Genomic DNA, 12,545 nt, shown 5'->3' with positions numbered 1-12,545 from the left:
TTTGAGGAGTCTTTAAGCATCTTTTAATTTTGCAGTTTCAAGACTGACACACAAGCAGTTACACAGCTCAGAGAGAACCTATCTCAGCATGAGAAACCCAGCTGGGTTGACAATCTGACAAATACAAGTGCAGTGTATTCTGGGTTTGGAGGGATGGTATAAAGTCCTTAGCCTCAGTGAATAAGGAACCTTTTACCAGGTGGCTTCATATGGTCCAGGCAGGGCAGAAACGGTGACCTGAGCACGCCGCAGACTGCAGAGCTGGGATCTGCCCTCCTCCTGCCCTTGCAGATCGTGAGTGCTGAGGTACGTAAGCCTGTGTGTCCTTCCAGTACATCAAATGACAATTACAAAATATCTTTTGAGCTGTGGAGACTCAAAAGATATAGTCAGAAAAAGAGAATTAAGTTTTGCTATTAACTTATATTGGCAATTTTCTCCTACTTCTACCATCATCCAGTGCAGTATGCGCTGTAGAAACTGATGCCATATGGCTCTGTGATAATGAAAAAGTAGAAGTGGAAACAAATGGTCCCATGTTACCTCCCACTATGAGAGCTGGCTTATCACTATCTAAAGGAATAAGCAACTACATCTCTTTGCAGTGGAAACAGCAGAAAACTTAATGCATCTACAAATGTCATGGAGAATAGCACTGGCAGAGCTGAAACAGGCTCCATGCAGCAATGCTGTTGGAACGGCTTCAAAACCATCAAGATCCCACATGTGACCAACAGGTCTGTGCTCGACTGGCATGGTGCTGTTTGTTTACTTTAGTGTGGTTTACTTTAGGTGTGAACTTCCACTGAAGAATCTGACCTAACCCAGTGTGAAATCTCTTTTCCCACCCCGCCAGAGATAGCAGCTTGCCTTACATCTCAAGGCAAAGCAGCAGCAACAGAGCAAAGCCAAATATCCCACCCAAATCTCCACCAGGATGCCTGTTCCTGCTGTGCAATCACTCTTGGGAGAACACATTAAGGAAGTATTACGTGATTGCACATCAAAACCCCCAAAACAACCCCAAACCCAAATCTCAAATGGCATTTCCCTTCTCACTAGTACAATGCCACCCAGAAGATACGCGCTTTTGCGTTTGATTATAACAGGAGCGCAGAGGCTTGGACCTCCAACCAGACAGCCCCTGCTGCTCAGTTAATATGAGTGACAGAGCAGATTACACAGTGGTGATTTTCTTGTCCTTGGTGGCCTGTTTGATAGCAGCCTGCTCACAAATGATCTCCTTCAACCGCTGCAACCTCATGTTCTGGGTGGTTTGGTCTCCCACACCCGTCTGGCTCCGGTGCAGTAAGTTCAGGGCATAGATGTATTCCAGCTCCGTGTACTTCACCCCTTGATCCACCACGAGGTTTAAGAGCTCATCTGCTGTGTTGTAGAGCATCTCATAATACTGCCTGAAAAGCAAGCAAACAAAAAAAACCCCCCACTCTGGTGAATAGTGATACTTGGTGCTCCAGACCTTTATTTCTGTAGAATACCATCAACTGTTACTTTTATTCAGCAGTGCCACAAGCAGAGAAGGCTGCGTCAGGTGCTGTACAAAGGGACCGCAAACATATTCCTATTGAACATCGGGAGATGCCAAGTGGGCATGTACATGCACAGGGAAGCAAACCTCACAAATCTGCTCCCCACACTCTTCCATACTCAGCTAAAACACAAACTATGGGGAACTGAGGGCTCCTCTTTCCTAGTAGTTACCATCAGCCGAGATGTCACTGTTTGGTATCCAGCATGTAGAAAGCAGTATATAGATACAGGTGCATATAGATATATATACATGGTGGTGTACAGATGTATATCTAGTCACTCAGCCTCCAAGAACAGGAGCCTTCTGGAAAGGAAAGGAATCACAGCGGTAGAGGAAATGGAGTTTTTTGTCCGTAATGAAGCCCTCTTGCAGAGAGATGCTAATGTGGAGCATGGGAAGAGCTCCAAGCCCAAAACTCCAGAGACCTCCAATGCTACTGAGACACAGAGTTTGAGAGAAAAAATATTAAATAATGCAAAATAAAATTTGAGCCAGGAGCTGAGGTGCCTCTTTTAATAAGTAAAAGATCATCTGAAAAGAAGGCATAATATAGAGGCTGCAGTGCAGGCTGGTTTAAATTAATGTAAAGTGGCATTAGTGAAAGAATGGATTTCCAAGGAAGGGAATTTAAGCAAGTACTGACTGGAAGGGGAAATGTGTCATGGGCCAGGGAAGCAGTGGGGCAATGCTGACAGCTGCCAGTCCAACCACAGCAGAAAAAAATCGGCTGGGACTGGACATGGGACTGGATTATTTGCCCCGACTCCACAAGCCAGCTGGAAGAGGTAAAACTAGTGAGAGCTGCTGGGGTCCTTTGAGACTTTTTCTTTCCTTCCTTCCTTCCTTTATAGCACAAACTGATTAAGGTTTGAAACCAGGAGAAGTGTGTGACTCTTGGAAAGCACTGCCTAGAGGTCATGCAGCAGAAGGGGAATCAGGACTCTGGTGCCCTTTATATAGTACTTTTGTGAATTCCTGGCAAGGCCTTTCCAATTCACAGAGCTATGCTCTGTGCCTCAGTTTCCCCATCTGTACCAAGGGGTAAGATCTGGTGTCAGGGGTCTGTGGTCTAGATATCACCAAGACAAAGCATCCTGTCTAGAGGGAGCTGTGAAAATATAAGGCTTTACAAAGCTCTTGTAGGCAAAGGGGTTCCCAATTCTGGGCTGACCCTTCAAGGTCAAGGATAAGGGGAAGGTTCTCATATACATATGACTCCACTGCAGCAAGCTTCAGCAAGTGGTGAGGCTTGGCTACGGGTTTAGGTCTGTTTGGGGCTATCAAAAACAAAAAAAGTGGTGCATGCATGGAAAGTAACCCTTCTTCTAGAGGAATTGGTTAACTTTATAGCTTCATTACAGATGGTATATACCCTTGCTAAGAACCAAGGATCTGAAAAGCTCAGGGAAGAAGTGAAGAGATCCCTGTCTGCCTGCATGGCAGCAAGGATTTGTTTCAGCCAAATACCCAGCACTTCTTTGGCTGAAGAGCAAGGCAAGGCAGAAACAGGCTGGAGCAGCTGAAGAAGAGGTCCCTGCATGACTCCTCCACACTTCTGCAGGAGGACAGGGGCAGGCTGTAGTCTAATCCTTAGGCCGTGGTGGAATAAATTATTTAAAACCCAAGAGCAGGGGCTCCAGGAAAAGTTCATCACCTCCCTCCCTTTCTCTCCTTTTTGAATGCAATTAAAACAGCAATCAGGGCAAACATGGCAAAGCTGTATATTAAATTTCTCTTGTTCTTTACTTTGCAGGCTCTCAGGTCCGGCTTAGCTGTGCCTTTGCGGACAGCATCCAGCATGCTGCCAGACTGCAAATCCCTGCAGCAATGACTGTAAGCAGCTGTAGCAAAACGACACGTTTGGAGTGTCTCAGGCCTCACCTGCTGGCGTGGCCAGGCTACTGGGATTCAGAGCTCTGCATTTTTACCTCCTCTGTCTCCTTCAAGACATCGCCTGCTGCTGTGACCTGAGAATTTGCTCCTGCGGTTCTAAGTCTGCGCCAACACAACTGCTGTCAGGGGCCAGCTGAGATCAGGTGGGAGGAAGGGCTCGCCGCTAGAGGAAGAGGACTCCAAAATCGTCGATCCAGAGAAAAGGACTGGCAGGATTTGGGTTGTGTGGTCAAAAGAAGGGAGTGTGCGTGAGCAGGAGAGGATACATGTAGAAGGCACGAGACACAAATAAAAAATAGCTTCTGGGGATGAATAAGCTGAAAAAACAATCAAGTTGTTAGGCTCCACAAATTTGAGATACAGGCTATGAAACTCCTGGAGCTGACGGAGGACCAGTTCACCAGCATCACAGACTGCCTGAGGGGACTTTGAGGTGGGCTCTGCTACAAGGACACACTGTGCCCTTAGAAGCAGGGGGTAAATCAGGCAGACAACTGTCTCAATGAGAATATTTCCCTTAGAAAAGAAAGGGAAACCATGCAAGCCACTTCAGAACAGGCTTGGTAGCGGAACCGCAAATCCCCCAGACTTACTACAAGATAAAAGAGGATGTTTGTGCAGCTCAAAAGGCGGGTGGATAGGTGAGGATGGGGAAGACCTTGCACATCCCTGTATCGGCTGCTATTTGCAGAAGGCATTTGGGTAATCTCTACAAGCTACAAACTTATCAGCTTTGGGTAATGCCGAGTCACCCTGCATCAGCTACTAATTTCAGTTCCCGTGTCTATGACGGGGAACCCAACGGCACAGTTGGTGGTCCCCCAGAAGCTACCGTGCCACCATGTGACATGATACGATTTAATGCTATACTCCCCTCAATGTGTACTTGTTCACTCAGACTGTCATGCCGATAGTGCTGAACGGGGCCACTGTTTGACACAGGGATTGAAAATGCCTATGTGGCTCAGACAAGCAGCATTTTGCAAGGCTGATCTGGTCGCCTGCAGAGCCACAGCATCGGATCTTAGCTTTTGATAAAACATCAACAGCAGAAGCCACAAAACCTTGGGAGCATATTTCTCAGTACTGGATTCAGGGAGAGGAAGGCTAAACCAAAGCTCATCTCCAATCATGGGAATAGATTTAGCAGTTTAATTGCTAACGACGCTAACACTGTAATCCCGGCACACCGACAAAACCCCAGCACTCTCCTGAGACACGCACGGAGAACTCCCTGAGAACGTCTCCATACGGAAAAACAAGGCTTGGCTCAGGAGCACATCACAGGAAGGCCTGTGTGTCCAATCCACCTCCTGCCGTGCTGATGGATATTCTTTAAATCTTGGCTCCTCTTGCAGGTAGACATGTAAGAAACAAAAAATAGTGGATCTCATGCAGTTCCAGAAGCAGCAATGCAGTGGCAGGCGACAGAGGCACAGCAGAGGCTCACACTCATCCTCCTTGATAACACTGGCACTACTGTAAACTCTGTCACAGCCAGAAGAGCACAGCTCATTCTTCAGGTAAAGCAGTTAAAGGGACATCTAGTTACAGGCAGGGATTGATAAAGCCTTGTGGGTCAGAGGTCTAAGGATGAATTGTAATTTCAGCTCCCCTCTTTAGCTATTACTCCTGTAACATTTATGCTTGAACTTGGCATAATTAAATAGTCATATCTGGGACCTTGCAGAAACTAAGATCCCAAATTGGAATGGCAGCTACCTAGCAGTCCGCTCTGCAGCATCCTTCTGGCACCTTGATGCATGGCTCATTCACCAAGTGCCCAGAAGCTGCTGTTAGCCTCAATGTTTTAGAAGATTTGAGTATTTATCAAGATGCTTCAATATACAGTCAGAAATCTAACATAAGGTTAACTTTGAGGGTACTGGCAATATCTCACATACAGTTATACACACAATGTGTAGAAAAAACCAGTAAGATTGCCAAGGTAAACACTTAGATTTAGGAAACATTGATCACCATCAGGGAATTTATGCTGAGCAGATGTGAAATGAGATTTTTACCTTTGCCAGCTCTGGCTGGGTTTTCAACAAAATGACAGAGAGGATATCTTGGATGGGGCGATCTCTCTGAGAGATGGCAAGTCTTTGCTCCAAAGCACAGGGCTCATGGCCTTCCCAAGGTGACAGAGCACCTTAAAAGAAGAAAGAGCAAGAACTGAAGCTGCTCTGTCTGCAGGTCAGACCGATCACTGGACAAGCTCAGGATTGCAAGCCCATCTTTATCCCATGTCCTTGCAGCTGCCTTCCTTTCTAGCCTGTCCCAAATCCTGGATTGCTGAAGAATTCTGCACCTAATAAACACAGGATTCATCTGTCACTCTTTTCAGGATCAGATTATTTTTTAATTAAAAATTTCCTACAAAATAAAAGAGAGAGCAAGAGAGACAGTATGAGTGAGCCAAAGGTATGCATTTTTAATTGGCTGCAATTAAAAAACTGCTGCTTTGGCATGGCATTGCCTTCGGCCAAACCCTATTTGCATGAGTAATTATTCACTCCATTATGAAGTCTGCTCAACTTTGCCTCCCTTGTCTTTGAAAGTATTAATAAATATTGATCAGACACACTCCTGTTTGCCTTTGCCCAAGCAGCTCTGATGGACTCATCTTCTGATGTTATCAAATAATGAAATATGAAAGAGTGAGTAGGATGAGCCTCTTGTTCTGTGATTTTTTATTTAGGCTCTTCATTTTACTTTCAGAAGTGTATTTGTCCCTGCCATTATAAATGCTCTTTTGATTATCAAGAGGAGGTTGAGAAAAGCAAGTTAGTAAGGGATGGGGGAAATAAATGGACGACAGGTGAGGGAAATCTCTATTCAGTGAAATGCTAGCAAACTGCTTTGTTTTTTTAAAGTTGAGATTTAAAACCAGAGAGAAGAATTAATATTTATCAAAAGCTGATTCTATCATCTGACAAATAGGTTAATAAATAATAATAGCAGATTAGCATACCTAACCCAAAAGCAAATTTAGCTTCCCAAGCCTTCAGCCAGCTTCTATGTGAGCACAGCTAAGCTCACGTAAGCTGATTTACCCAACACAGATCATCAGCCTGGGCAGTCAGAGCCTCCCAGTGCTCAGCAGTGAGATATCTGGGATAAGAAGAGAACAGATCAAAGCTGAACTCACGAATCTTTACTCTCCTGAGTATGAACTCAGGAATGCAGCTGATGGGAACAAAGTGACCTGGGTGACTCACCTCATCAGGGAAATCTTTTTGTTTGTATGCTTACTAGCATAGTTATTATTTATTTGTATTATGCTGAAAAGCATAGATGAGACTTGTTGAGTTGATCTGATGCAACAGGTTTTATACATATAAATGTGGTGCAGGTTCTTACAGAGCACCTCTCCCAATTTTCCATGGAAATATCAACAACGGCTGTTTTACAAGGGGAAGGAAACATTAATCTGGCTCCAAGCCTTTAGCTCTTTAGGATGGTAAATAACCTGGCCAAACTCTCCACTTATGTTCAGCTTCAGTGTTGATGGCCATAGTTTGGGGGAGCGAGGAGTGAAGGACTGTCTAAGGTGTCCAAAGTCCTTACTATCCGGCTCATACAGGATGATGAACTAGTTTTGATGGCTTGTATGACAAAGATTTGTTCTTTTTTAGAAAATAAAATCCATCCTTACAATGCTCCTTCATGTGATTATTTCACATCCCGGCAAGTCAACCAACCTAGAGATCTGTGACCTGTTCCTCTGACTATTAGCAATGGGATTGGGTTCAAAGTTTCTGGAGTAACCCTTGAATTCTTCGGGCATTTTTTTAGGACAAACACATACCTTAGAGCAAATAATGCCTAATCCAAAGCCCAAATACAACTGTACTCTTTCTGCTCACTTTAGCAGGCTGGAATTGGCCCAGGAAGATCTACCATCATATGAAGAACACCTTTGTACTAAGAGCAGATAGGGAAGGTTAAATATCACTGGTGGAAGTGGTTCCCGGGTGCAAGAGAAAACATCCCATGGGCAAACCAAAACTGAAGAAGCCAACTGACACACAAAACAGTTTGGTTTGTTGGTTTTTAAATAGCAGTTTTAAAACAAAACATCAAGTTGCCAACAATGAACCCATTTTGCAAGGATGCATTTTGAGTGTGTGTATATATATCTATCTCTCTCTCTCAAAAAAGATGGGTCTCTTGAACTCTATTCTTGGAGAAAGAAAAAAAAATTAAGAGGCTTTCTCATTTAGAAAAAATCTCTGGAAAGGCAATCAGGATGAGACAAGCTCCTCTGAGGGCTATTAATAACGTTCTCCATTTAAATGCTAATGTTAACCTATAACCCAAGGCCTGCACACAAAAAAGTTTTTCAAAAGATGGCCAGGTGAATTCAAAATGAAATTCTGATTTCCCTGAGAATGACTTGATCTCTTCTTAAGAGAAGGACCTTCAGACAAACACTGTGATGTTTCAGAATAAAGGACCTTACTTTAATTATTCCTTCATTATATAGCTGGGTGCCTGCTCTGTAGTACAGACAGAAACGGATTCACAAGGCAAGAACTCAGATCTGGGTGCTGACTTACCCATAGGGAACAACAACAAAAAATTCTGTACCTTATCTCCCTCCCTTTTTGGGGATTAGGGAGCACCCTAATTTATAGCACCCAAAATATCTTATGTACTCTAACAAGAAAGTAAAAAATGTGAAGTATGAAGGACTTGCAGACTAAATCTAGACAAAGACTAAAAGAAATTCAGACTAGATATAAGGAAGAAATTTCTTACAATGAGGGTGGTGAGACACTGGCCCAGGTTGCCCAGAGAGGTGGTAGATGCCCCATCCCTGGAAACATCCAAGGTCAGGTTGGATGGGGCTTGGAGCAACCCGATCTAGTTGAAGATGTCCCTGCCCACTGCAGGGGAGTTGGACTAGATGACCTTAAAAGGTCCCTTCCAACCCAAACCATTCTATGTTTCTATGATAAATCACAAGACAGAACAATGAGCATGCAAGTGAAGAGGAAAAAAGACCAAAGCTGCAGTTATAAAGTCACTCAATTCTGATATATGCAGATCGTGGTGGAACCATGACATTTAAATACATGGGGGAGGTGGGTGAGTGCACAAAGGGAAAATACAGCAAGAAAGGAGGTAACTTCAGTTCATGTAATGCAGAAGAAATGGATTTTCAGGACTGGCTTCACCGAGGAGAGAAGCCCAAGGGGCTTTTCTGTCTATGGAGCATGAGGCATTTGAGGTGGGAAAGGGAAAGAGGTAAGGATGGAACTGATGGTTACAGGGCGCTGGAGATGGGGCAGAAGAGATGAGCTCTAGCATGCAGGATTTGGCAAAGCAAGCTCTGAAAACTTGAAATACCAGCAATTACTGTAATTTCTACACCTCATGAAGACTGCAACGATGTTTGCATACACGCGTCAGTGATCAGCATTTTAAAGCAAGAGTCTGGAAGTGCGGACGCTGGTTATTCTTCCATCTTGGGAGCTTATGATAACAAAATAGAAATTAGTGATGGAAGGTATCTGCTACATCATATATCCACTCTCTAACCACTGCTCATCTTAAAGTGCATCCTTCAAGTCCTCTGTGCAGTTACAGCCCTAAGACATACAAGAGAATATAATTAACCTCAGGACACTATTCCACAGGGGAATAAATATCCTGATCATAATTTCTTACAGATTTCTTTCTTGATTTTTAATTAACCTGGAGCAGTTCTGCAGACAACAATAGTAATGCCCATTCTCTGCCTCCAGAAGAACCCAAAGTGCTTTAGGGCAATTCACACAGCTTTAGATGTCCACATCAGAGGTGTTTTTGCTGTCCTAGTCAACCTCAGCTCCTCTTACAAACCACGCCAAGAAATGGACACCTCTCATGTCTTCCTGGGGTGAGAGGAACTGTGGCACCTATTTGTCTCCATGGACTGCAGAGGGAACCTAAAATTAGGCCAAAAATGTCTGCGTGCCGCTATGGTCTACATCTTCTCCAGGTGCACCAGAGCCTATCTCGTTCACAGTGTCTCGGAAACCCAAAGGCAGACGCTCCATCCCCACACATTGCAACACGCGGCACAATTTGGGGCAGAAGGCACAGATGACTCTGCGCTGTGTTACTACAGCAGGAGAGTGTCAAGAACGTAAAAAGCACTTAAAAAGATAAAATGTGCAAACACCTGAGATGTGTAATGGTTTGCGAAAGAAAACAAAACATGAGAGGAAGAAATAAAAGTGAATTTATAATATAAAAATGGTGCTTCAAGCTCCTGCGGTACCTCTGCAAATCACAGCCCTTAATAAATAATCAGGGCTGTGACGTAAGGATAGTATTAGCCTTTTCTTTTTTTTTTTTTTACAGCTGGAAGAACTGAGATAAAAATTAAGTCATTTATCCAAGGTAGAAAACAGTATCAGAGATGGGAAGCCCTCACACCACGGTACCGTACCTGCTTTTGGGACTGCAGCGCACAGAACTCTGATCAAGGTACAGAGCCAGGCAAGAAAAGCAGGTCTATTTATTCAAAAGGGTGTAAGTACAATCTTCTAATTAAAGGCAACCAAATTACAAAATCCAATTACTTTCTCTTTTAAAACTTAAGCCACACAGACAGCGTGTGAAACAGTAAATACAAATCAGTTCACCTATGCGCTGCCTTCTATACAGATTAAGCAGCTTTGTTTTAATGGCTAGTTTTGGAAAAAAAACCCCAGCCAACACCTTTGGGTGCTACGTGCAGCTCTGTGTCACCGAAGCACTTGGTTTTCTCGCTACTGCAAACCTTTTTGTAAAACACAGATGATAAATCACCTGTAAAATGCAAGCTAATTAGCAAAGGAAAAAGTAAGATACGTGCAGAACATAACTACTCTTCCAAAAGATGTCTCCTTTTCACTCTCCTCCTTTTCATCCTGATACCTACTAGGCTCTACCTTATCTACTACTTTCTTATTAATATTTCCTTCTTATTTCCTTTTCCCTTCCTCCCATGGTTTGTCACTCGTGACTCGGACGTTGCTGCCCTGCTGGGAACACGTGGTGCATGGGGATCTCTGTGCATCAGGCAGCGTCATCGCGGGGGGGAACACGTGCATGTAACATTTAAAAACCATTCCCCGAACAACTCCAACCACCCTCACACTGTGCAATGATACACAGTAATTACATGGCTTTTCGAAGTTGGGATAAATCCATTAAACCCCATTAAATAATTTTTCAGAAACAATGCCTAAGACACTCCTTGCAGCTCCATACTGGCTGATATAATGAAAGATGGAAATTCTTGCTCTCCAAATGTAACTTTATAGGGTATTAAATAAGCACCCTCAGCACTTATCTAAATCTTTAATTAGTTCTATAATATACTGATGATATCAAGGCTAATTAAATTTATACAGATAAAGAGCAATGAAATTCTAACCAAGTGAGCTGGAAAGTACATATTAAATAGTAAATTTAATGGTTCAAGCAGATAAATGCAATTTTATACAAAAAAATTAAATTCAATTTACATGTTGTATTAAAATTGATTTTGAGTGTGCAAATGATTGGAAAAAATCTTTTTAATAGATCAGTAAAAGTGCTAATCTGGCCTGTTTAAATATCAGTTATTAATGCCAGCATTTGCAAATAAGCCACACACATTTGCATTTTTACTGCATATAGTAAAAAGAAAAAATTATCTATACCATATGCCAGTTTATAAAGAATATTAAGCAATTTTTCCCCTTGCCTCATGCATAAATGAGAGGAAACGTGGAAATGAATGTAGCCCGAAAGAAGACAGAGTCAGCAGTTCGATGGAAAGTACTGCAAAGATTGCTCCAGTCAGCAAAAAATAATACAATTTTAGCTACCCTTTGGGAACAACAATTACTGTGGTAAAACCCCCCCAGCCTTATTTAGGATCAAGTGGCTTGGAACTGGATACAAAAACCCGACGCTGTAATCGGGGAGATGCTCAGTGGCGCAAGTTTGCTGATTTTTAATAAAACCAGGAGTGTTTGGTAGCTACTGATGGGTGAAGGGCGCATCTGATGGGATCTGCTTGCTAGCGGGCAGAGCAGGCTGCAACACATGAACTGCGGTAGGAAATTACGAGGTCCACCAAGTCAATGTCTGCCTGCAGTAGGTTGTGGTTGGTCCTTGGTGCTTCAAAGGAGGTTTGAACCACTTCCTAGAGTCAGACAAACAGCCCCAAATTCTTGGAAACTCCAGTTGATGTTTTCTTCCGGTTACCTTTGTTCATTTGGTTTGAATGCTGCTGTGGCTTCAGAAATTAGGGAATTGAGATTTTCTGTGGACATGCTGGTATGAAATTTGGTTCGTTACCATTTTTTTGTTGAACATGTTGTTGTTTCTCATGGAAGAGACCTTTATCGGATTCACTTGCCTCATGGCACTCTTGTTTCTTCTCCTGGTAGCACTGTCCAGCATCATTACCTTGCTCCAGCGTAGAAACTACTGAGATTGGGGTAAGTCACCTACAGACCCCGCTTGCTCAACACTGCGCACAGACCTATCCAAACCAGGAGGAAAATAAAATGGTGCAGCAGCCTCAGACCCTACCCACTGGCTCATCATCATCAGTTACCACCACCACCAAGACCTCAAGGGGAGTGATTGCCATCATCTCCTGCCTATGAATGGAGAAGAAATGCGGCAAAGTCAATTAATCCTACACTAAAATAGATAGTTATATTGGGTTGAAGTGCCCTGTGGAGGTTGTTTATTATAAATAAACCAGGCAGCCAGGATGGATTCAATGCCAAATTTTTAGATGGCTGCTGAAAGTAGGGGACATCAACATGGAACTCTGGGTCTCCTGGATGAAGGAGTTAATGCTTAAGAGCTTCAACACTCTTCTCCGTGCATTCTGTGTTGGCCACTGGCCAGATGAACATTTCATCACGCTTAATATGCCAGTTCTCAGTACTTCTCCTGATGCTTAGAAACCTTCAGATGTGCAGGCTAGAGGTATTTATGGCCAGCTGCTACTCATTTGCGGCAATATTTTTGGCTGAAATTGCTTCTCCCTCTCTACTGTACCTAGGGCAAAAGACGTATTTACAGAGGGAAGCCATTGCCTCTCTAAGGTATTGTT

The 12,545-nt window shown here is 43.4% G+C and overlaps 1 protein-coding gene across 1 annotated transcript in view; it reads right to left on the bottom strand.

Moving 5' to 3' along the window:
* The window catches only part of EXOC4 (exocyst complex component 4), a 414,930-nt gene continuing 402,385 nt past the window's right edge, over positions 1 to 12,545 (bottom strand). Inside the window, exon 18 of the mRNA XM_052789476.1 lies at positions 1 to 1,415. Coding sequence (XP_052645436.1) covers positions 1,178 to 1,415 — 238 coding nt within the window. The 3' untranslated portion in view covers positions 1 to 1,177. The remainder of the gene's footprint in view (positions 1,416 to 12,545) is intronic.

Source organism: Harpia harpyja, chromosome 6 (genome assembly GCF_026419915.1).
Source record: "Harpia harpyja isolate bHarHar1 chromosome 6, bHarHar1 primary haplotype, whole genome shotgun sequence".
Lineage (NCBI taxonomy): Eukaryota > Metazoa > Chordata > Aves > Accipitriformes > Accipitridae > Harpia > Harpia harpyja.
The sequence above is the reverse complement of the archived record's forward strand: the minus strand, read 5'-3'. Positions and strand labels throughout refer to the sequence as shown.